General features: G+C 37.8%; 1 protein-coding gene across 1 annotated transcript; it reads right to left on the bottom strand.

Moving 5' to 3' along the window:
• Positions 1-8,201: 8,201 nt before the first annotated feature.
• LOC140991415 (protease Do-like 9) lies at positions 8,202-22,553 on the bottom strand. The gene is made up of 9 exons (XM_073461360.1): positions 21,952-22,553; positions 20,203-20,402; positions 19,939-20,119; positions 11,344-11,535; positions 10,252-10,484; positions 9,139-9,240; positions 8,993-9,043; positions 8,779-8,883; positions 8,202-8,686 (listed from the first exon to the last, which is right to left on the bottom strand). Exons 1-9 carry the CDS (start codon positions 22,526-22,528, stop codon positions 8,588-8,590), a joined length of 1,740 nt encoding a protein of 579 aa, XP_073317461.1. The 5' UTR covers positions 22,529-22,553; the 3' UTR covers positions 8,202-8,587.
• Positions 22,554-23,379: the final 826 nt, after the last annotated feature.

Below are 23,379 nucleotides of genomic sequence, written 5' to 3'. Positions count from 1 at the left end.
CTTCACTTCAACCAAATATCCAAAAGATAATTTTCCTTACCTTGGTTACTTGCTCTTGAGGATATAAAGATCACACCTCCAACTTGAACATCCAAACTTTGGAAAGAAATGAATTAAGAGAATAAATGAAGAGCCCTAGCTCCCCAAGTCGATGGATGCAAGAGAAGTAAGAGAAATGGCATAATAATTGGCTTAGAAACTCTTTAAAATGTTTTTTCTACGCCATAGACACGGATCCCATGCCCCCTACGTGTATAGGTCCGTGTACACACTGAAAATCACATATTTAGCTTGGCAAGACCAGGACCCTGTGCTTGGGTCCGTGTGGGGTCCGTGTACCCTCGGTCCAAGGGCCAAAACTGCATTTTTCTTCCGAATTAGCCAAAGTGGTAAACATGAAGTTTGTAGCCCTATGTCTTTTCTTGAATCTCCCACTGGTTTTAGGTCATTTGGAGGTCTGCATAAAAAGTTATGTCCATTCTACCAAAATGTGTCAGTGCAGGAACGACGATATACATAACACACTTCGGGCCACTTTTGACTCATCTTCCTCAACTACTTGAACAAACCTCAAAACATTAAAGTTGTAGCCTTGGATCTTACATTTTAATGCAATTGACCTCATGTCATTTGGATCAATATCCCATTCATTGTGCTAAAAACCGTAACAAATATCAAAATTTTCATACCGTTTCTTCACCCTAATTACCTATTTGGCTCAAACCATCCAAACCATCAATCAAACTCCCAAAATTAAACCTTCACAACAATAACAACTCCTCAAATACACAACCATCTACTTAACCATACCCAAAACCATATAATAATTAACCATGAATACAATGTAATAACCATATTGATGCTATAACATGAAATACCAACCCTTCCATCAACTATACTCATAAACCATAACAATAACCATGATCAATAATAACTTAACCATATACCCATAACACCAAACCATAGAATAAAATCATTAACAATAAAAGGATAAAAGGTTGGGATATTACAAACTTTTGTCTCACGTTTGATTAGGACCCAATAATATGACGTCGTTCATCTTTATGTGTCAAGCCTTACCCATCGATGTTGAATCTTAATGGACGGTCGCCATGAGTTTCATCAATAATATGAGCCGAAATCTTGGGAGTTCCACTTAGTTCACATCACCATGTCAATGGATCTCACAGCTTTCCGGTGTCCAAGGCCCCCCCAATAATATTAGCCGAGCCCTGAACACGGGTAGCGTTCATCATGCACCAATTTTCGATGGAAGACATGGAAATTATAAACACCTTTATAATTCCACTTTTCGGACTTGATATTAATTTTGACACGTGAAGACACCTATAGGCTCGAGTGAAAAATTGTGCAAAGATGATGTTGCCGAAAATGTTAACAACACTTTATACCGCAGCATCATAGGTAGCCTCTTGTATTTGACAGCCAGTCGACCTGACATTATGTTTAGTGTATGCTTGTGTGCTAGATATCAAGCCAATCATAAAATTTCTCATCTAAAAGCTATGAAGCGTATCCTACGTTACACAGCAAGAAGTATTGATTTAGGATTATGGTACACTCAAGAAAACAATTCGAAATTGGTAGGATTTTCTGATGCTGATTGGGCCGGTGACTTAGATGATAGGAAGAGTACATCTGGAGGTTGTTTTTATCTTGGAAATAATTTGATCTCGTGACATAGTAGAAAACAAAATTGTGTTTCACTTTTCAAATGCTGAATCTGAATATGTGGCAGCTGGAAGTTGTTGTTCTCAACTTTTATGGATGAACCAAATAGTAAAAGACTGTGGGCTTAAGAGTGAAACTCTAGTTGTGTACTGTGATAATTCTAGTACAATCGAAATTTCAAAAAATCCAATACAACACTCTCGAACAAAATACATTGACATTATACATCACTTTATTCGAGATTTAGTAGAAAAATGATTGATTCGAATTGAATTTGTTGGTACAAATAACCAACTGGCTGACATATTCGCAAAAACATTAGATTTTGAGAGATTCTCCAACATTAGGAAATCTATCAGCATGTGTTCTGCCTAAACATTCATAGCTGTTGTCTCAGATGTTACAACATCTCGGAAAACACCTAACATGCATGTGCATTTTTAGGACTTAGGCATTCTGCATTACATTCATATTATGATATGTTGTGTTGAACTGTGTTGCATAGTTTTCTGATGCACTTACAATTCATTGTTTTATTTTAAATCCTCACAATTATACATGTGAACACAGTCACAAATGATTTAAAGAATGGTCACGTGACTCTAACCAATGTGACAAGTAACTTTAAATAAAAAAAAAAATGGGTCTGTGTCAGAAAGAAAGATGGAAAAAACTGCCTAAAAGAGCCCAATGAAGGCTGTGCTTTTAGTGCGGGAGCTACATCTTCTGAAATTAAAACAGAAATAGAAAAAAATGAAAAAAGCTACCTAGAGGAGTCCAATGAAGACCGTTCTTCAAGTGTGGGAGCTACCACTACTATGTTCAGGAAGTTGTTAAGTCAGTAAGTGTGAAGAAAAATAAAAATTGTTTTTCTCGAATTGTACGGGTTGTCGGAAGATGTTGCTAACATTTGTGACAACACTTCATCTGTAAACATATATCATATTTGTTTTCATTTCTGTTACATTCTGCTATTAGGCATAAATAGGACATGCATAAAAATAACATTATGAATATTGTTGTGTCATGAGGAATGAGTATTTCGACAAAGAAAATTCGATGAAAATCCAGATTTTACGAAAAATTGGATGTGTTATCTTTGATGTTTTAGTGGTGTTAAAATCGTTGTGGGTTTCCAATTCTGGCAATTATTTTGAAATCAAATTGAGCTAAATTAACATCATCGTACATAGCTAAATTTCCGGCGGTTTAATTTTTATCTCGTTAATCTTTTTACTGTTAGAAGCAATCAATTGATTGTAGACCCTGATTTTGTTACCGTTGTGGTGATTGCGGATGCTTATCTCTTAATCCACACTTTTACTTCAAAATTCAATTTATCCGCATTTCTATTTGCAAATCTTCGAAAATCATATGTGCGATTTCACTTTTCTTTCTGAAATTTCTTATTGTTCTCCCTTTCTTGAAATTCAATTCATAATCAATGGTAGGCAAAGACTATGATCCTCATGATATTAGAATCAAAATGGGCTATCAGGACGATGTTGCTCCTGCACCCGCAACATCTGCCACAACAACGACGGAAACACCCATTGCAGAACCATCCATGGCGTTGATGCCAGTTTTTGAACAACCTGAACCGTTGGAGACCATTCTCCCAGGAGAACTAGGGAATGAATATGAGGTTGAAATCCCTCCTTGGGATTGGGATGCTTACAGGCGTATCGTTCCACCCTCTCCTCCAATACGATCAAAGAGAATGAGGGGATACAATCCTGACTTAACCACAAACAAACGGTTTCATCACAAAGGGGAACCATCAAATGTCCCATCTCTTACAGATCTAGAGAACACTTCGTGGGATGACTCAGATGACGCCGATTATGAACTCGTGGCTTGGTAGAAAGTTGAACCTGAAAAGAAAAGCAGCTCTCGGTCTGATGAAGCAACAGAATCCGATGACAATACCACCACTGTGTCTCCACCGGAGCCTGAGCAGCCTGATGAGGATGAAATTTCGTTGGCCCAATTTATGGCCACCTTGAAGAAGGACAAGCATCATGTCCCTTCTGCTTCTGTGCCTACCCAGAGCACATCTCTTGATGAATCTAGTGATGAACAGATGCAATAATCTGAGCAAAGCCGCCCTGATAGTTTAGACTCTGCTGCATCCTCCCACAGCTCTGAAGAGGCCTCTGATAAGGCTACTGCTCCTGTTCATGAAAGCAATGACGATTCTCCTGCTGATGCAGATGTTGCCGAGGATGTTGAGGACACGGGATACAACACTGATCTCAGTGAGTATGATCTGACTACTGCATTCAGTAACAAGTTCTACAATGAAAAGGCAGTTTCTTAGTGGCACTTATATGCACATCGAGATTTCCTGGAGGAAAAGAATGTAGACAGTGATGTCTTTGCAAAACACAACTTGATCGCATTCCTCAAACACTACCATCTTCTTTCCACAGTTTCTACAGTCACACCATTCTGCCGAAGACCTGTACTGGAATTTTACGCCAATCTATCACCTAGAGTAGGTGATGAAAGATCGGCTAAGTATGAGAAGGTTTTTGTTCGAGACAAGGTCTATGAGTTCAATGCCACCACCATCAAATCGCACTACCAGACTCCAACGAAAAATGAAGATGGCCTTGCCCCTGACATTCACGTGGTCACTTCCACATTAACCGGGGGTCTAATTAGTAAATTTCCGGTTCATCCACAACGTCTCTCAGCTGCAAACCTGACATCTTTTTACTCAGTACTCCACAAAATGGCAATCCGCAACTGGACACCCTCCACAAACTCCACCATAGTAACCCGTCACCAAGCAGTGGTTCTGTACGCCATTGGGACAAATGAGGTGTTTAATTTTGGGAAGCTGGTCTTCAAGACCGTGCTTCAATATGCTGACAGAGGTCTTAAAGCATCTAAGCTACCGTTTCCCTCTTTGATATACGGGATGCTTGTTTCTCAAGGTTTTGCTAGGGATATTGATGAGCAACTATCCGACACCAGTGACACATTCAAAATTGCTCCGACTTTCTTCAAAGGCAGCCAGAAGATTGATCTTCCTTGGTATGCCTCGACCACTTCTCCTACTATAGCTGACATTCCCCAAGACACTCCAGCTACGCACCCATCCACTGACTATGTGCTGCATTCCACTACTGCATACAGGCCCAAATCGATCATGCTCTGGCAAAGATTGTTCAATACAAGGCTGATATAGCCTATTATGAGAATCTTGTTGCAGACTACAGGGTGCTATTGGAAGTAGGTGTCCATTCTGGACAAAAAGGGGGAGATAATGCCGATCAAACTACTGTAGATGTTGGACCATCAGGGACCAAGGATAGAGAAGATGATGATGCTGAGTGAAGATGAAGGCTGATAGTTCTTTTTGTTGTTTTGTTGATGTTTTTGTCTTTTAATCTTTTGCTCTGTTAGTTTCTCTCTGATCTGATTGATAAAAGCTTCCTTCCCTCGTATGTTTTGTTCACTCTGTGATAATATTCTGAATGTGTTATCTAACGTGTTGCCGACACGCCTAACAACACCTGTGCTAACTTGTTTTTATTCATGGGGAGAAAAATTCTCGAATTCAGGGGGAGATGACTTGAGCTAATATGGATAAATGGGTTTGATCTCATTTTATCCAGAAAGGCAAAAAAAAGAGGAGATTGAAGGGAAATATAATTTACTAATTTAATTTATTTCCCTAATTATATTTTCCTTGTTGATTTGATTACATATAATATTTTGTCTTTCTATATAATGAGATAATTATGCAAATATTATCATGATATAGTATCAATGTTCAAAAGGATTTTGTTCTTAATTAAAATCCTACTTTCCTTGTTTAATAGGCTTCCTTATGGAGATAAACTCTATGAGAGATGAAGTCTATAAATAAAAGAAACAAGGACATTGTTGATGCGGCGCTTGGATTGATCATTCACGCACTTTGCACGACACAAACTTTTCAGAGAAAATTAATTCACAACGTCGCTGCTGATTGAAGAAGTGCTGATGCCGCGTGTTGCCTTGATTGTTGGAGACATCTACAGACAACATCCGTGACGAAGTTGGCTGAAGATCGTTTTTGTTGCTCCAGTTTTTGGCATCACGTTTTTGCTTTCTTAATTGTGTTTTAGTGTTGTTCTTTATTTTAGAAAGCATTTATTTTCTCCATGTGTTGAGAAAATTGATTTTAGTAACAATCACTATTGTTATTGTTTTCGTGTAAACTCATTGGTTTTATAGTGATTAATTTTTGTCCTGAGGCACCGCACAAGTATAAAATAATTGTGCAAATTTAATCTTGTCCATCGTATTTGTTTAAAGTCAATTTGTGTTACAAACTTTAATATTCCGCTGCATGTTGTCTGAAATGTTGTAACATTTCACACAACACTTAATTCTGATAAAACACAAATTTACAATCTTATACTAATACTGTCATATAAACTCACATCTGTCAAGCAATATTCCTTACAAATAAGAACAACTGATCTCAAGGTAACTTTAAAAGAATTCGTTTTTGACAATTCTCATTAAGAACAATAGACAAACGCCACAAAGTATGAAACTTTGATAAGTTACATTTTAGGAACAAGCAAAAGGTGTAAACAAAGTCAAAGTTTTTTGAAGAGAATATTTTCAAATATATGATAAAATCAATTATGTTTAGAATTCTTAATCATTAGGTTTATACAACTTTGTTTAAATTAAAAAAGTAACAATTCATGTAAAACTCGCAAGCTAGGGTTTCTATCTTAAAATCTGCAATGCGGCACACCAAGATGCTTATGTTGGAGCGTTGGGGCACCCAGGTTGCATACATGGTCCGCTGGGACGCGTCTATTTGGGCGTTGGGGTGCGCGTGGGTGTCCAGGGTCATTTTGCAATCGAATGCTTGGTTGCTCGACACAATTCCATGAAATGCTTCTTTGAATCTCGTTGCCTGAACACAATAGATTCTTCATCTTCAATCACATTTAAGCTTGTACGATCGAGACAATAACGTTTTTTGAAACTCTTTCCAAAAGTTAGCTCGTAATGTCCGATCATATTCATATCAGAATTTGTCGAGTCTTTGCATGTAATTCACATGGTTCGTTAAATTATATCGCTTATTTTTATCTTTTGAATAGAAGCAATATGCGAAGCAAGACCAGGTCACCTAGAAAATAAATAAATAAAAATAAACTCTTAATAATGAAGCCGTATTATTCGCTCCACCTATATATCTATTTTTTATTTTAAAAAATAAGTTGGAAAAAAAATTAAGTTTAAAATCGTTTTTATAAATTTAATGAAATATGTTTGACATTTTAGGTTTAACAAAAGTAACTTTGCGAATAATGTAATATAGATGAACATGGAAGTATAGGTCATCCTATAACACAAATCCCATACATCATGGCATTTGGTCTAACCATGATTCTAAAATCAACGATATGGACTCAGAATCGAATTGCATAACCGGTTCTTGTTTTTAACGGCTTTCATCTTTTGTTTAGATATAGTTAAGACCGATTTGAATCAATATTTATTTTTTAAAATATTAAGAGTCAAGAAAAATAATTGAACAACGTTTGGAAGATAATTAAACTTGATTATTTGATAAATTATATTATAAAATAATATGAAGATTTATTTTTTTACTAAATAAAAGAAAAAAGAGTTAAATTTAACTGACATAAAGTTACGTAAGTTAGTTATATAAACTAAACTGTCTATACATACAAAAAAAATTAAAATTTAAAATTACTGTATAAATTCAATTACAATTTTATATTAATTCAATTACAATTCGGATTTCTAATTTTTAGGAATTGGAACTAGACAAAGAGAGTTATGTTCTAGTTCCAATTTCGACTCCAATCTCGAGAATAGTTTGCAGCCACAACTACCGTTATATTAGTTAAACCAAATTAAATTGAAATTTTTTTCGATTCATTCGGAAATTCGATTTCAATTTAGATAATTGGAATCAATTCTATTCGATTTGGTTTCGTAAAAAACATTCGGTTAACCAATAATTAAATTTTGAAAAAAATATCATACTTCAATTATTAATTTCATATAAATTTTTTATTTTCTATTTTAAAAAAATCGATTAATTCGATTCTTGACCCAAATAACTGATTTTAATTATGTTTAGTTAATTAGTTTTTATTTAGAAATTCAGTTCAGTTCAATTAGCCTAAAAATGTTCGGTTAAATCAAATTTCAGTTCGGTCGGTAACCAAAGTAATTGATTGCTCATCCCTAGCCACAACATAGTACACAAAAACCCCACCACCTCTCAACCTAAAAAATTCAACTGATTGACCAACGAGGTTGATCGGATTAGGGAAATAGGCTAATTTTAAATATGAAAATTATATATTTTTTTTAAGTAAATCAACTGAGATTTAAGGAATTTTTCAAGGATAGAGAACGAGTAAGCTATTTGTTCTATGAAATCCAACCAACGTGGCCAGGATATACCATAATAGATTACTAGTTCGAGTAACAACAAAAATAAGCAGTTGTACTGGCTAAAAGTCAGAACTTTTGAATTGCATAGTTAACCATTATATATTCAACTAGTGACGAATCAAGAAACACAAACACTGTCATCAAAACAAAGGAACGCCTAACTTTAAATCTGCAGTTATTTTTAAGAGGGGATTGGAAAAGCAAAAAATATCACCCCTCCGCCTCACCTAAAACGGCTCTTAACCAGCAGATACAGACAACTCAAAGAGCCTAGTTCGCTACAGTCTGCTTCAACCCCCTTGAAAGTCGCTAGCTAATAGTTTCACTGGTAGGTACTTGAAAAAGTGGCCTCCCAACACCGAGAAAAGCAGAGATGTGATATAAGAATGAAATTTCAACAATCCAATTGGAAAGCAGATGTAGATCCCCAGATGGTGTGATATCATATCTTTAGATCATCTGACATTGCTGACGGTATACAATGTGTTGCAAGGATGTCCAAAGTCGCCGCTTTCGCGGTCTTTGTTTGGAGGACAACAATCTGCTAAAAATATTATTGCGTTAAAATATACTGCAACAGGATATATAAATTGACATAGTACACCAACACTACAAAAGAACAAAGAGATCCACCTGCTGGTATTCCAAATCAAATTTCAAGAATTCATCATTGCTGCTTTCTACCATTCTTGCTAAGCTTTTCAGATTCTTCACAGGTTGACCATCAAAAGCAAGAACCTAACAAGACATGAAACATAATGAATAATAATCAAGGAATAGGCTAGAAGACAAATTACTTGCAGCCATTGAACTCCTAGCATGAGTTAACTGTCACCAAACCACAAACCTGAGTATTGACAATATCTTCATACCCAATGTTGATGTCAGCGACAAGCACCTTAAATAATTTGGCAATAACAAAGAAGCAAGGGTGAGAAACACTCTTCTTAGATAAAATACAAATGGTTTCTGTATTATAGTGATGTGGCGCACCTGAGAAACCACAACAATTTGTTCATCTGGAGATTGAGGCATTTCATGTAAGAGTTTGTCCAGTAACTTGACTGGAGCTTCATACTCATAATCCTTTCCGTACTGGAAGTTCCGAAGAAATACGTGAGAACAAATCTAAATGACTGACTATATTTATTTGTTTCATATATTAAATTATCATATAAAATTGTAATCAGCATTAATGAAAAAATAGAGCAGACATTGGAATCTTGAGTATCATGGGGATATGCAAACTTCACAGCCAAAGAGAGAAACAAATAAAGTTTTAGCATTAAGCAAGTAGACAAGATTTTTTTTTTGGCATAGAACATAAGATCTCCAAATTTAGGAGTCAATAGAAATGGATCTCAAGAGGAATTATATAGAAACTAAACATGGAAGCTGTCAAACATCAACCTGAAAATCAACAAGAATACCTCTTTAAAACGAAAGGGGACAAGTTTAAGCATCAAGATAGAACACATTGAAGAAAAATAAATCAGGGAGAGGAAGGTGGTGAAGGAAAGGGAATTCTTCATTTGATGGCTAGAACCTTGACAAACAATGCAAAGTCAGACAAGTTCCAGAGCCAAAAAAGCCATGCCAATTATGAACTATTTTGATGCTTAAGTGATCATTAGCTGCTAGACAAAAAACCTGCCAACATAGATAAGACACTAGGGCTGGCAATCAAAATCTGTACCACTACAACGCAGCTCACCCTTGCTTCCGAAGCACATGCCCATTATCATAAGAAACCAACCCAAAGGGGAAAAGAAAAGGTAAACATTACTTTGAAAAGAGCAGTTTTGAAAGACATCAAATTAAAAAGTAAAAGGTTAGTAGTCCATGATTAATATCTGGTACAGATGCTATCCCACTGGAGTTCAACTTTACTGTATTTACATAGCTCAAATATCATGTTTCCCACGTTTGAGTGAGTTAAAGTTATGGGAAACGACAAAATTTTATAGGTGTACAGCACAATCCATGTCGCATTAAAGACACTTCTAGTTGCTGTGAACTTAAGATGTCAGAAGCTCAAAATGACAATTACATTGCATATATAGAATCAGGAAAACCTGAAGGCTGTAACAAACATGGAATACTCACCTCAGAACGAAAATATGGAACAGAAACAGTAGTAAAAACAAATCCAGCAATGATGTAATAAGAGGGAGGTCTTCCCTTGTTGTGAGCTGGAATCAACCTTCTATGAGCACCAAGCTTAACATTGAACTTGAAAATTTCAGAATTACGAAGAACTTTAATCGAGGCACTATCTTCGGTGTATTTCTGGGACACAAGGTAGCTGAAACCAATACGCTCTCCATGCCTAAATGGAACTGCAAGAGACCAAAAGTAATATAAGGAGCATCATCAATTGAAGAAATGTCACAACAATCACAACAAATACGAGACAAGCTTGCAGTTTTTGTAAATCAAGTACAGAATGAAGTACCCAATAGAGAAAAATATATGTGGCAAGGGAAAATAAGTAACAGTTTAGCTAATCTCCATTGGCATACTGCTTTTACCACTTCCCTGCATTGATGCCCCAGGGTGGGGAAGAGGGCATGATTCAGACAAATTGCATGTTTGCCCAAGCATGTTCAAGTAGTTAAGTCAAAGGGACACAATAACAGAATGCATCCATTGCATGTGAAATTTACCTGATACTTTAAGAAAGCAAGAATAATATAACAGGAGTCATATTTCGACAGACGCTGATATGCAAAAAGTCACATTCAAGACCCACCACAAGACACAGTAATGAGACATTGTAGCCATGACATCTGATAGCAACTATTTGCATTAACCATTGTTATGCATATATGGTTAACCATGCTGTCATAGAAGCTCATCAAACAAACTCACAGACCAGCCACCTCACTCTCAGTTGGAAATGATTTTGGGAAACACAACATATTTATACTACACGAGAAATACATACTGCAGAGGTCCAGTTACGGTCAGTTATTCACAGTGACATTAAATAGAATTTTATGAACTTTCCTCCTCGATGGAGCTCAATTCTCCATTCAATGTCAAGCGTGAAAATTTCAACATTAAGTTACTTGAGAAATAATTGATCACCAAAGATAACTTCATAAAAGAAGCACATGATTAAGCACAAAGATGAAATGATAGCATTTTTACATGTCATTATGTAAGGGTCACTAGAAACTGTTCTCTGGATCTTACCAGTTCCATCATTCGCAATGTCAACTCCATCAAAGCTGAGAATGATATCTGATGGCTTCAAAACCTTGAATTCTGGAGCAGTGGGATCAATTCTTCTTATACGAACACCCTTCTGATCAGATTTCATCCCCATGGACAACCGCAAGTCCGGATTTTCCATCTTTTGCCACTCAACCCCAAGAATAGGGAAACCTAACACATAGCACTCAAATAATTCAGGTCATATATTCTCAAGAAAATTTCAAGTGCGAGATATATTTGCTAATAATTTCACATCGACGTCATCTATGCATGTAAGATGATGAACTCAATCTTAATTCTTAAGTCAATGATAACCATGGAGAGCTTATTCAAGTATCCAAGTCGGACAAATTAAATAATTACCCTAATACCAATGCTAGTTGTAAGACTGGGGGAACAGAAAAGTTAGTTGTGAGAGAGCACATTATTTTAGATATGTAGGAATCAGAATCCTGGAATGCATATTCAAGTCGCAATTATGTCAACTTGTCTTCTTGGATCTCACACAAGCACATTGACATTCTACAATTTCTCTCTAATGTGTAAACCATTTCTTCTAGGTATAGAATATAAATCCTATACAATACAATATAAATCAACCTGTTCACTTAACAACCCATGAAAACCTGCAAGTCAAACGCAAAAAACAGGAGAGATTGAAATGAAATAAGTTAGGTAATCTCTATCTCAGTGAATGATACGGGCGGCATAGATAGTGTGGGCTTGAAGAAACAAAGGCCCATGATCCGATACGTGTACTCTAGGAGAAAGTTACGAAAGCCACGTGGGGGTAGTAGCAGAATAAAAGTGAGAGAAGAGTAATTTTCATCATATCAGTACAAAACTCCAAATTATATTTCTGTAATTGCTTCTTAAATTATATCGGCTCGGGTGTATTCTATCAAATTGGTCCGATCTGCCAGATAGCCTGAGCAGATCAGAAGTAAGGTTTGAGGCACTGAAAAATCCGGTGCTGGGTTTGAAGGAAGAGTTCCTCGGGATGCAAGGAAATGTGGGAGCAGATATATCCGAACTGAGAGTAGGGGTCAAGGAATTGCAAGGAAACATATCCAATCCCAACAAAGCAGTGGGTGAAATATCGGAAATCAAAGTGTTCCTGGCCAAGCTTACAAAACAGTCCATTCACGAGGAGTTGCCCCATTCTGAAGGAAATGAAGAAGGAGGCGACTCACAAATGGGTTGAAAGCAAGATACCCAACATGATCTGGGAGGAATTTGCGGAAGAACTAATAAAATGCTATGGCGGAAGAAAAGCGGCTAACCCTTTCGAAATATTGGCATTATTGAGACAGGGCAATCGGCTGGCTGAAGATTATATCACGCAAATTGAGATATTTATGGCTCAGATCGATGATATGCCGTAAAATCGAGCATTGGGCTACTTTCTCAGTGGATTACGCACTGAGATACGCAGACTAATTGGGATTCATGAGTCCAAAACAGTTATGATAGCCATGGCCCTGGCCCGCAACATGAATCCAAAACAGTTATGATAGCCATGGCCCTGGCCCGCAACATTGAATAATCAATTAAGGGTGAGCCCATTGACCCATATTCTGCCTATACCGCCTTGCTATGTTGCATGGATGTGGGTACGGCTATCGTATCGAATACGATACGGATACGATGATACATCAAAATTTGAAAATATAAGACACGATACGGCTAAGATACGACAATCATTAAAATATACATAAAATCATTAAGCGGCAGCGGCGGCGGCAACGACAGCAAAAAGGGAGGCGAGACACAGAGTGCGTGACGAGACAATTAGAATTGAGAGCCGATCTCTCTGTTGAGTAAAATGAAGATTATTAGAATTTATTTAGAGATTTAAAAGCCCAAAGCCAATGCCCAATTCCTTTTAAATTATTTTCCAACTAGTCCTCAGAAATTTCAATTTTTTTCAAATAACCCCTGAAACTTTTAAATATTTGCAATTTTGCCCAAAACGTAACCGTATCATGGCGTGTTCGCGCCGTGTCCAAAACGTATCCAATTGGTCAACCTTAAAAAAGTCAACGACACTGATTTTGTTGTATCCGACATGCGTATCCGCGTGTCGTATCCGTATCCGTGTCGTATTCGTGTCCGATATTTCAAAAAAAATTCAAGGTGTCTGTGCTACATAGTCGCCTTGGGCCCAAAAACAGACAAGAAGACGGGCCAAAGTGTGGGCTGGGTCAGTAGAAATGAAGTTGCAAGTAGAATACAAGGACGCAAGGTAGTGACAGTTGGTTTCCTGACAACCACCGGAAAATCAGTATCGATGAATGAGAAGCAGGGGTCCAGCGCCTGGGGAAATCAAGGAAGGGATGGGAGAATTGTTTCGCACCAAGAGTATTTTAGAAGAAGAGAGAATAGGTTGTGTTGTAAATGAGGAGAGTCATATACACCACAACAGAGGTGCACTTCTAACATCATGCGAGTCATTGTGATGACGGACGATGAAGGGGGAGAGGATAAGGGCGAGCAAGTAGGGGGATAGGAAGTGGAATATGGAACATTGGAGTTGCCGATATTTTCAGTGGGAGGGGTCAACCAATCTCAAACTATGAAGCTGAAAGGAAGGATAGTGTGTACCAGTATCGTTGCCATGATTGACAATGGCGCTTGCAACAATTTTGTTTCACAAAAATTGATCGATGAATTGGGTTTAGACATGAATGAGATTGAGCGATTTGGGGTATATATGGGTAATGGTTGTCGAGTCCCATGTCAAGGGGTGTGAATAGGGTTACGGGTTGATCTTGGGGTATGTCAGGTAACTATCGATGGGTATTTGTTTAAGCTAGGGGGTGTGGATTTGATCCTGGAGTGGAATGATTGAGCTTGCTGGGAGAAGTCCGGGTAGATTGGGGGAGGATGGTGATTAAGTTCTTACAAGGGTCAAGAGAACTGGAGATTCAAGGGGACCCATCCATCAATATGTCCATTGTTTTTCTTCGGTCTCTAATCAAAACTGTGGATGTGGTATTATGTGGTGCAGTTTGGGCTATGGTTGATGGAAACCTCCCGAAAGAAAGGAGTATAACATTCACATAAAAGAGGGTCGTGGACCGGTGGTAACGAGGTCCTATAGATACGCTCATTGTCAAAAAATTGTGATGGAGCGGCTGGTAAAATAAAGGCTATCTGCAGGGCAGGGGTGATTCAGCCTAGCACAAGCACGTATTCTAGCCATGTGATCCTTGTTAAAAAGAAAGCTGGTAGCTGGAGGTTCTTTGTGGACTATCGGGCCCTAATTGACATCATTCTGGCTGATAAATATCCTATTCCAGTGGTGGATGAGTTGTTGGATGAATTGTATGGGGCAAAGCATTTTTCCAAGCTGGATTTGCGATCCGGATATCACCAGATCCGTGTACGAAGCATGGATGTCTCTAAAACAGCTTTTAGGACACACTCAGGGCATTACGAGTTCCTTGTGATGTCATTTGGGCTAAAAAACGTACCGGCGACCTTTCAGGTGATGATGAATGAGGTACTTCGCCCATACTTAAGAAAACTTGGTTTAGTGTTTTTTGATGATATTTTAATCTACAGTGCTATGTGGGAAGATCATTTGAGGCATCTTGGCATCATATTGACAGTTTTGAGCCAACATCAGTTAGTGTTGAATCGAAAGAAATGTCAATTTGGGCTAAAAGAAGTGGAATATTTGGGACATACAATCTCCGGGTAAGGAGTGTCAATGGATGATAAAAAAAAAAATCGAGAGCGTGCAGAAATGGCCTACGCCTCTGAATGTTAAGGGCATTCGAGGGTTTATGAGATTAACCAAATATTACATATGGGATGATAGCCAAACCTTTAACTGAACTTTTGAGGAAGAATAATTTCAAATGGAATTCGGAAGCGCAGAGGTTTGAGCAGCTCAAAACAGCTATTAGCACAGCCCCGCTTTTGCGGTTACCTGATTTCAATAAAAAACTTGTGATGGTGTGATGCTTCAGGAAAGGGGATAAGAGCAATTTTGTCTCAAGAGGGGAGACCCACTGCATATTATAGTAAGGCTTTGGCAGCTCGGGCCTTAGCTATATGTACTTCTGAGGAGTTGATATCCAACATTGGAGGCCTATTAGGAAAGATATTAACAATTATGACTGACTACAAGTCTTTAAAGTGCCTATTACATCAGAAGATTAGTTGTAAGGTCTAGGAAATTCGAACTACGTAACCTGACTGCATGCAATATAGGGTTTTGCTAAAATATGTACTTAATTATTTTTAATGCATGATCATAACATGGATAGGTGTTTTATTTCATGGTCGTTAAGATTTCATGTATTAGGGCTTTTAGCAGTATTTCTCGCTCGAACGAGGAACGTAAACCGGAGACAGTTAAGGAAAAATGTTTTATTAAATAATTATTTTTAATTATTTAATATATGATGTATATATGTGTGATTTTTCGTAAATAGGTCTTGGTAGGGTATTTTTACTCATCGAGTCATATTTTAAACCGATATGCAATTTTTAGCAAAATGGAGGGCTTTTTGAGGGATCGGGCAATATTTTCAAAAACATACTTAAAAGAAATATTTGCAAGGGTGTTTTTGGGCTTAATGGGCCTACTTTAAGTTATATTGGGCCTAAACTCCTACTCCAAATTATTTTTAATTAAGGGGCCCATCGTACAATCTTATTATAACAAACCCCACCCAAAACCCTAATCCCCTCACTCATTGCATTCGGCCGCCCCTCCCAAGTCCCAGCAGCAGCATCTCGTGGCATTTCAGCAGCCATTGTGCTCGGTTTTCTCAAAAATAATTCATAAGAACTCTTCCCCGTCCCTTCGGTGCCTGTTCTACGCGATTGTATCGAGGTTTCGAGCATAAATATGCACAGGCACCCCCGATACCTCCATTTTCTCGTCTTTCACACCATAATACGAGTTTTTGATTGATTGTGCATGATCTATTGTCGTTCTAATGTTTTATGTGAGTTTCGAATGCAAGTTCATGGAGAAAACCATTTTTATGAATTGATTCTCACATTTTTTACTCTTGTTGCAAGGGACTGGCAGGACTGATGGGTAGAAGGCTCAAACATGTCTAGTTGAAGGTGCATAGGCGTGAGAAACAAAGCGGGAACGGGTTGTGTGAGAGTTGCGATTGGATCTTTATGTTTTGGGCTAGGAGGGGGTTCGATCGAGGGATGGGTCAAGGTGGCTGTGTGCAGGCCTGCTCCAAGCAGTGGTTCAGACAGTGGAGAGTCTAAGTCAGGGTCCTGGGAGGTCGGTGCTAGGCTGGTTCGAAGGGTTAGGGGCAAGCCGTGGCAATTAGGCGTGTAGACGCATGGGAAGCTTGATCGGGCGATGCTGCGTTCTTGTGTGCATGGCTCGTTGCGGGTAGTCCAGTCAGGTGCACGTGGGTCTGGTCATGGTCCTAGGGTGGCTGGCTAAGGTCTGGACGTGCTGGTTTGGGCCTAGGATTGAATATGGTGGTCAAGAGGGGCAACTAGGGTTCGGATATGTTGCGCAGAAATTTTCCAGCCGCTATTCGGTCATTTTCGAGGGTCTAAGGTGGTCCGAAACAAGTGGTTCAAGGGCTGGTCATGTAGATTCAAGTCTTGGTTTAAGTTTGGAAAGTTTTGGTTGAGTTTAAAATTAATTCGGCTTAAAACGGGGACCCCGGTCCAAGTTTTAAAACGAATTATAGAAGTTCTTGTATGGGCTCGAGTTTACGTCTAAAAAATAGTTTTAAATATGTTTTGAGGTGTTTTAATAAGTCTGGTTGAGTTCGGGTCGAAATTTTGAAGTCCAGAGGTAAAATAGTCAATTAGGGTTTCCAAGGGCAGAATGGTCATTTTGCACCCGGGTCGAGTTAGCAGTCCTGGCAGCGTACCGATCGCCAAAATTGCATGTTTAAAATGTTTATCCTTATTATGAATATGAATTTTTATGAAAATACGTTGCATGCTTGGTTCTAAGAAATTGTACGTATATGCATGATTTTCATAAGTGATGAATACGATTATATGTTTTGAAGGAAGAGAGTCGGTTGTGAATAATACGAACACGAACACGAACATGTAAAACCAACGCTCAGTGGATGGGTAAAACTATCGCTGATGTCCTGCCGCCGGGTACCACGGTTATACGTAGATGGATCCATCGAATTAGAGCTAATACGAAAGTAATACCTAATTAACTGAATTCAAGAAAAAAATGAACACGTATATGTGGATATGATGTGATATGTTATGGATACGTTTATGCTTTGACATGTTATGTTTAAGTTCATGCTTTTAAGATCATGAAATGTATTTTAATTACAGTACGTTTCATTGTTGCATGTTATGTATATGTACTAGCTATCACGATTCAGGTGTGTTAAGTCTTGAAACTCATTAGATGTGATGCAGATGTGCATGATGATGTGGAGACTGGAGGCACCGAAGACTGAGTAGGCGGAGCTGGGTGTGTGCACGTTAACCTCAGGACTATACGTTTCCCGCATTATGTGTTTATGAGTTAGGATTGAAACATTGTTATTTTTATACATTTTCATCTTTTACTACCTTGATAATTAGCAGGATTTTGGATATTACATTTGAGTTCTTTTAAAACCATAGTCTAGGAATTTGACGAGATTAAAATTATTTAACTGCAGTATTTTCCTCTAGTAGTAAATAATCTTTTAAAATGCATGTGTTGATTGTAATTTTCGAAAATAGCTTACAAAAAAAAAAAATTCAGTAGTAGACGTCTCATTAGTTGCTGATGCAATGTCCAGGATGGGTCAGGATGTTAATTGACAATTCTGTCTGGTATGGCTGGAATGGGAAGAACTCAAATTGGAGGTAGAAAGTGATCCCAAGTTGCAAGCAGTAATTAAAGACATCAGAGAAGGAATTGGTAACCATGCTTTTTACTCACTGGCTAATGTGCGGTTGATGTATAGAGACCGTGTGGTCATTCCACAGAATTCTGTATGGGTGCCTAAGTTGATTAAAGAGTTCCATGTTACACCTATGGGAGGCCACTCTGGGGCTTTACGAACCTTGAAAAGAATTGATAAAAGTTTCTATTGGCCGGGGATGCGGAATAACGTGTGTACAAATTTGTGTCTGAGTGTGACATTTGCCAACAACAAAGTATATGGCTAAGTCACCGGCTGTTTTGTTACAAGCACTATCTGTACCGGAGGCAATTTGGGAAGATTTGGCAATGAACTTCATTACAGGGCTGCCTAAGTCCAAAGGTTTCGAGATAATCATGGTGGTGGTGGATACACTCTCTAAGACAGCTCACTTCATATTGCTAAAACATCTTTTCACAGCAAGAGGAGTGGCTAAAATGTTTATGAAGGAGGTGGTGCGATTGCATGGTATTCCCAAGACGATTGTTAGTGACAGGGACAGTGTGTTTTTGAGTCATTTATGGTCGGAGTTGTTCAGCTTACAGGGGATCGAACTCAAAATGAGTTATACATATCATTCGGAAACCGATGGACAATCTGAAGTTCTTGTTTGGAGACTTGTCTGAGATGCTTTGCATCGGAGCAACCTAAGGGATGGGCAGAATGGATTCTGTGGGCAGAATATTAGTATAACATCACTTTCCACTCTTCCACAGGCATGACACCTTTTGAGGCCGTATACGGAAGACAGTCACCTAACATAATTCAATATCTACCAGGAGAATCCTCGGTGTCTGTAGTTCCTCAAGAGTTGCACAATAGTGATGAGTTGCTCTGACAGTTAAAATATAATCTGCCCGAGCTCAATAGAGAATGATCAAGTATGCCCACATCCATTGAAGAGATGTTTCTTTCCAAGTTGGGGATATGGTTTTTCTGAAATTAAGGCCACGCCGACAACAATCTGTTTGCAAGAGGGTATATCAGAAGTTAGCTGCACGGTATTATGGACCCTTTAAAATCATGGCAAGTGTAGGAAATGTTGCTTATAAGTTACAGCTACGTTGGGGTCAAGGGTGCATCCAGTTTTTCATGTGTCTTGTTTAAAGAAAGCATTGGGCAATAAGCAACAGGGTGAAGCAAAGCTGCCAGAAGGATTGGAGAAAGATCTAGCTATCACATATGAACCTGAAAGAATTCTAGCCAAACGGTTCAGGAAACGAGGTACAGAGCAAATATTACTACTCTTGGTTGGGCGCGGAGCAGAAGAGGCCACCTGGGAGGATGCAGATGTATTAATTACTCAACTTACCACCACCTAGAGGACAAGGTGGATTTCAAAGGGGGCCTAATGATACGGGCATAGATAGTGTGCGCTTGAAGAAACAAAGGCCCGTGATACAATATGTGTACTCTAGGAGAAAGGTAGGAGAGCCACGTGGGGGGGGGGGGGGGGGGGGGGGAGGGAGTAGTAGAAAAGGAGTGAGAGAAGAGAGAGAAGAATCATTTCGTTATTTTGTTATTGGAGTTGTAACTAGCAGTGGCTAGGGAGAATATTTGCACAGAGATCATCTCTGGGGTTGTTTTCTTGTTATTTTCATCATATCAATACAAAAGTCCAAAGTATATTTCTGTAATTGGTTCTTAAAATTCTATCGGCTCAGGTGAATTCTATCAGTGAACTTACCAGTATATGATCCATTCTTCTCATAATCTTGTATAAAGTGCATGATGACCGGTGTCGGTATCACATAACCAATATTCTCCACATCTTCATGCTTGAGTGATTGAAATGCAATACCCACACAATTTCCCTTGTCATTAAAAGCAGGTCCACCAGAATTCCCAGAATTAATAGCAGCATCAATCTGCAAAATCACAATTTGAAATAAATTGGTATAATTCATTCTGACAGCTATTAATAATTGTGATTGAAACAGAAATGACCTACCTGTAACCCCAGAAGTTCAGTGGACCCATGAACATAAGAAAGGATCTCTATCCGTGACACAACTCCACTTGTCACGGAAATAGTGTCACCTCCAATTGGATAACCTACAACTGTCACAGCATCTTGTAGTGCAGGCAAATTCCCAAATTGTACAGGTGAAACCCCTTCCCAGAATTCATCACCTTCCACTGTGAGCATGGCTGCATCATCGCATGCGAAATAACTTCATGAACTAATCCGATCTATTGTATATTTCTATAGATGTAATGAGGTATTTTATCCTTTTTTGTCATTTAACTGTAAAGTATTAGCTGCAAGTCACTGAGCATATTAACATTCCATAGGGAAAACAGTTATTTGAAAAATTCGATTTCGCATATTAGCAGCAACAAGTTATCCGCTTTTCCCTCTTGAGACCCTTTCGTAGACAAGTTACCTACAAATCAAGAGGAATATACATATTTTTACACGCTTCTTTTCCAATTTAAACATCTTTTCTACCAGAACTTTCTTCCTTTCATGTTTCTGGAAACAATGATAATGGATCTATCCAGGTTTTCTCATTCCAGATGGCCTTTAAGGCTCCTAATGTTAATATCAGGTACTCAACAGTGTCCACTATGACCATGTATCAGGAAATACCGACATAGAATATGTGCCTCATCACAAAGGCCCAACAACATTTTGTAACCGAAAAGGCCAAATTGTTTACCTTGTTCATTAACTCAAGCGAAGTCATGAATGTTATAGTCCATGCCCCAAGCATTCTTTGTAATTCCTATTATGATCTACTTGGACAATAACAAATACAAATTTCTCCAATTTATAAGATTGGAATCTTCACAATTGAGGAGAAATCCCATCTAGACTAGCATGAGTTCAGCAAGACAATCCACGTTGGTGAGAGTTATAACACTCATCACCTACTCAAAAAACGTGGAACTCACATGCCACAAACACATTATATTAACACATATTCTCTCACATTCATTTTAAAATCAAGACTCATTATTTATGGATCTCATTGTTCCCTCTTCCATCTTTATTCTTATCTAAATTAAACAAATACATTTTAAATTACATTTACACCATTTAAATTATTATTTTTTAAAATAAATAATAATATTATTTTTAAATTTTTTATTATTACTTAAAATTATTTCATCTCATTTTACGAGTAGAATTTATTTTAAAAATAGAATTTATTTGAACACCAATGTGGATGCCATAACATCAACTTCTTTCAAATTTTGTCACACGCGTTTTTGGATATTTTACAAGTAACACATCATAAAGTTTGCACTCAATTACAAAGAAATTATACAATGCCGAGAACACCAAAACACAAGACATATTTACCTTGGATTTACAGAGTCAGAAGAAATAAATAATATTTTGGCACTTCTCCATAAACTAAATTACTACAAACACAACTAGTTTGTTTTCACTCTCGATTACCCAAAGGTAAATGAGACAACAGAGTGAACTAAACTCAAAAAGGCTCCAGCTGGATTTCTTTCACAAGGTCACAGGTAATTCACAACATCGACAAGTTCAATTACAATAAAATCAGGCTGGAACCAGATAGGTTGAGGAAACAATAACAATCAGCAAAACGAAAAAAATCTAACGATCAAATTTTATGTGTAATAGTCAGCTTAAAAGTAGATTAATCAACTTAAAATCAATTCCCCCTAGGAAAATATGATACATCACTCATCAATCAACATAACAAATAGCAAGTCTCACCAATGTCACATTCCGTCCCTATGGCAAGCACGGTAGCCACATACTTGGTATCTGAGCCTCTCTTCTTCAACTTAACCTGTGTATAATGCTCCACGGAATGGGCATTGGTTAAAACTCTCCGCCCTTCAATAACAAACCCACTACTACTCGAGCTGTACTGCCTTTTCCTCTGCCATGGCAAAGAGAAATTCGGTTCCGTATGAACGCAAAAGACCTTAACCACGGAGCCCATGGCGGGAACAACCCTAGCTACACTATCCGCGTTAATCAGCGCAGCTGACAATGATCCATTGGGGATAGGTGGAGTGGGTATTGCCAGGGTTTTTGAAGTAGCAGGAGGTTCGGGCTTCGGGATTTTTCTTGGGCGGCCTCGGCGTCGGAGGTGGTGTTGGGAGGCTTTGGGAGAACTAGGGTTGATGAGCTCCACATTGCTGACTGAAAATACAACGTCATTTTCGGAGGAGACAGCGGCGACGGAGGGAGAGGAATCATTTTCGTTATCAAGTGCGTCGGCGACAGGCGGCCGGGATTCGGCGCCGCGGCCGCGCTTCCTTTTTAATTTGGTTTCCTGGCACATGATGGAATTGAATGCAGAATGGCGAAAATCTAATTAAAAGAATTGGAAATATCATTTTGGGCCCATATTTTGGACTTTTTTTGTGAAACCCAACATTTCTTATTTCTAAATTATTCTATATATGTCAATTTTTTTATCTCTACATATTTTAAATTCATGGCAGTATTTCATATTTTAACTCAATAACCATAGACTATTACAAGCAATCACATTTTCATTATTTTTATAAGAATTTAAAAATAGATAATTGGAAATATAACATAAGCTTAGTTCCCACTTTATAATCAGTCGATGTAATTTATTAAATTTAAAATATCTAGGAAAATATATAATTTCTTGTCTTGTTAAGTATGAATCTAAGAAAAATGATTTTTTTTCATTTTAAATACTTCAATAATGTAGTATCGATTTCACTTAAAATAAGATATATTCAAATCACATTACTATGTGTTTGATGCATTGTATTATTAATCTAAATTTTTTGAGTTTAAAGTTTCAAACATATAAAATATTATTAATGGTTAGTTTCTCTTAATGAATCTCAAAAAAATGTTTTCAAACTTGAGTTTAAATCAAATATCAATGCTTTCAAACTCTTGAAATTTTATATTAAAATTTCTAAGTTCTGATGAAATTTCAGAAACTCTGGTCGTATACCACTTTTTGGTCACAAGACGACCCTTCGTCCATTCTTTCTCCAAACATAAAATAAATCAACCATAATATTTATTCATGTCGATCACAAAATTACTTTGAAATTTGGATTTTAAACTTCTAATCATTTGACACGATCGATGAAGTATTAGATTATTACATATTTTTGTGTCATCCAACGTTCGACTTGTTGTAGA

This window comes from Primulina huaijiensis, chromosome 13, assembly GCF_012295235.1.
Source record: "Primulina huaijiensis isolate GDHJ02 chromosome 13, ASM1229523v2, whole genome shotgun sequence".
Classification (NCBI taxonomy): domain Eukaryota; kingdom Viridiplantae; phylum Streptophyta; class Magnoliopsida; order Lamiales; family Gesneriaceae; genus Primulina; species Primulina huaijiensis.
Note: the sequence above shows the minus strand (reverse complement) of the source record. Positions and strands in the feature narration are given on the sequence as shown.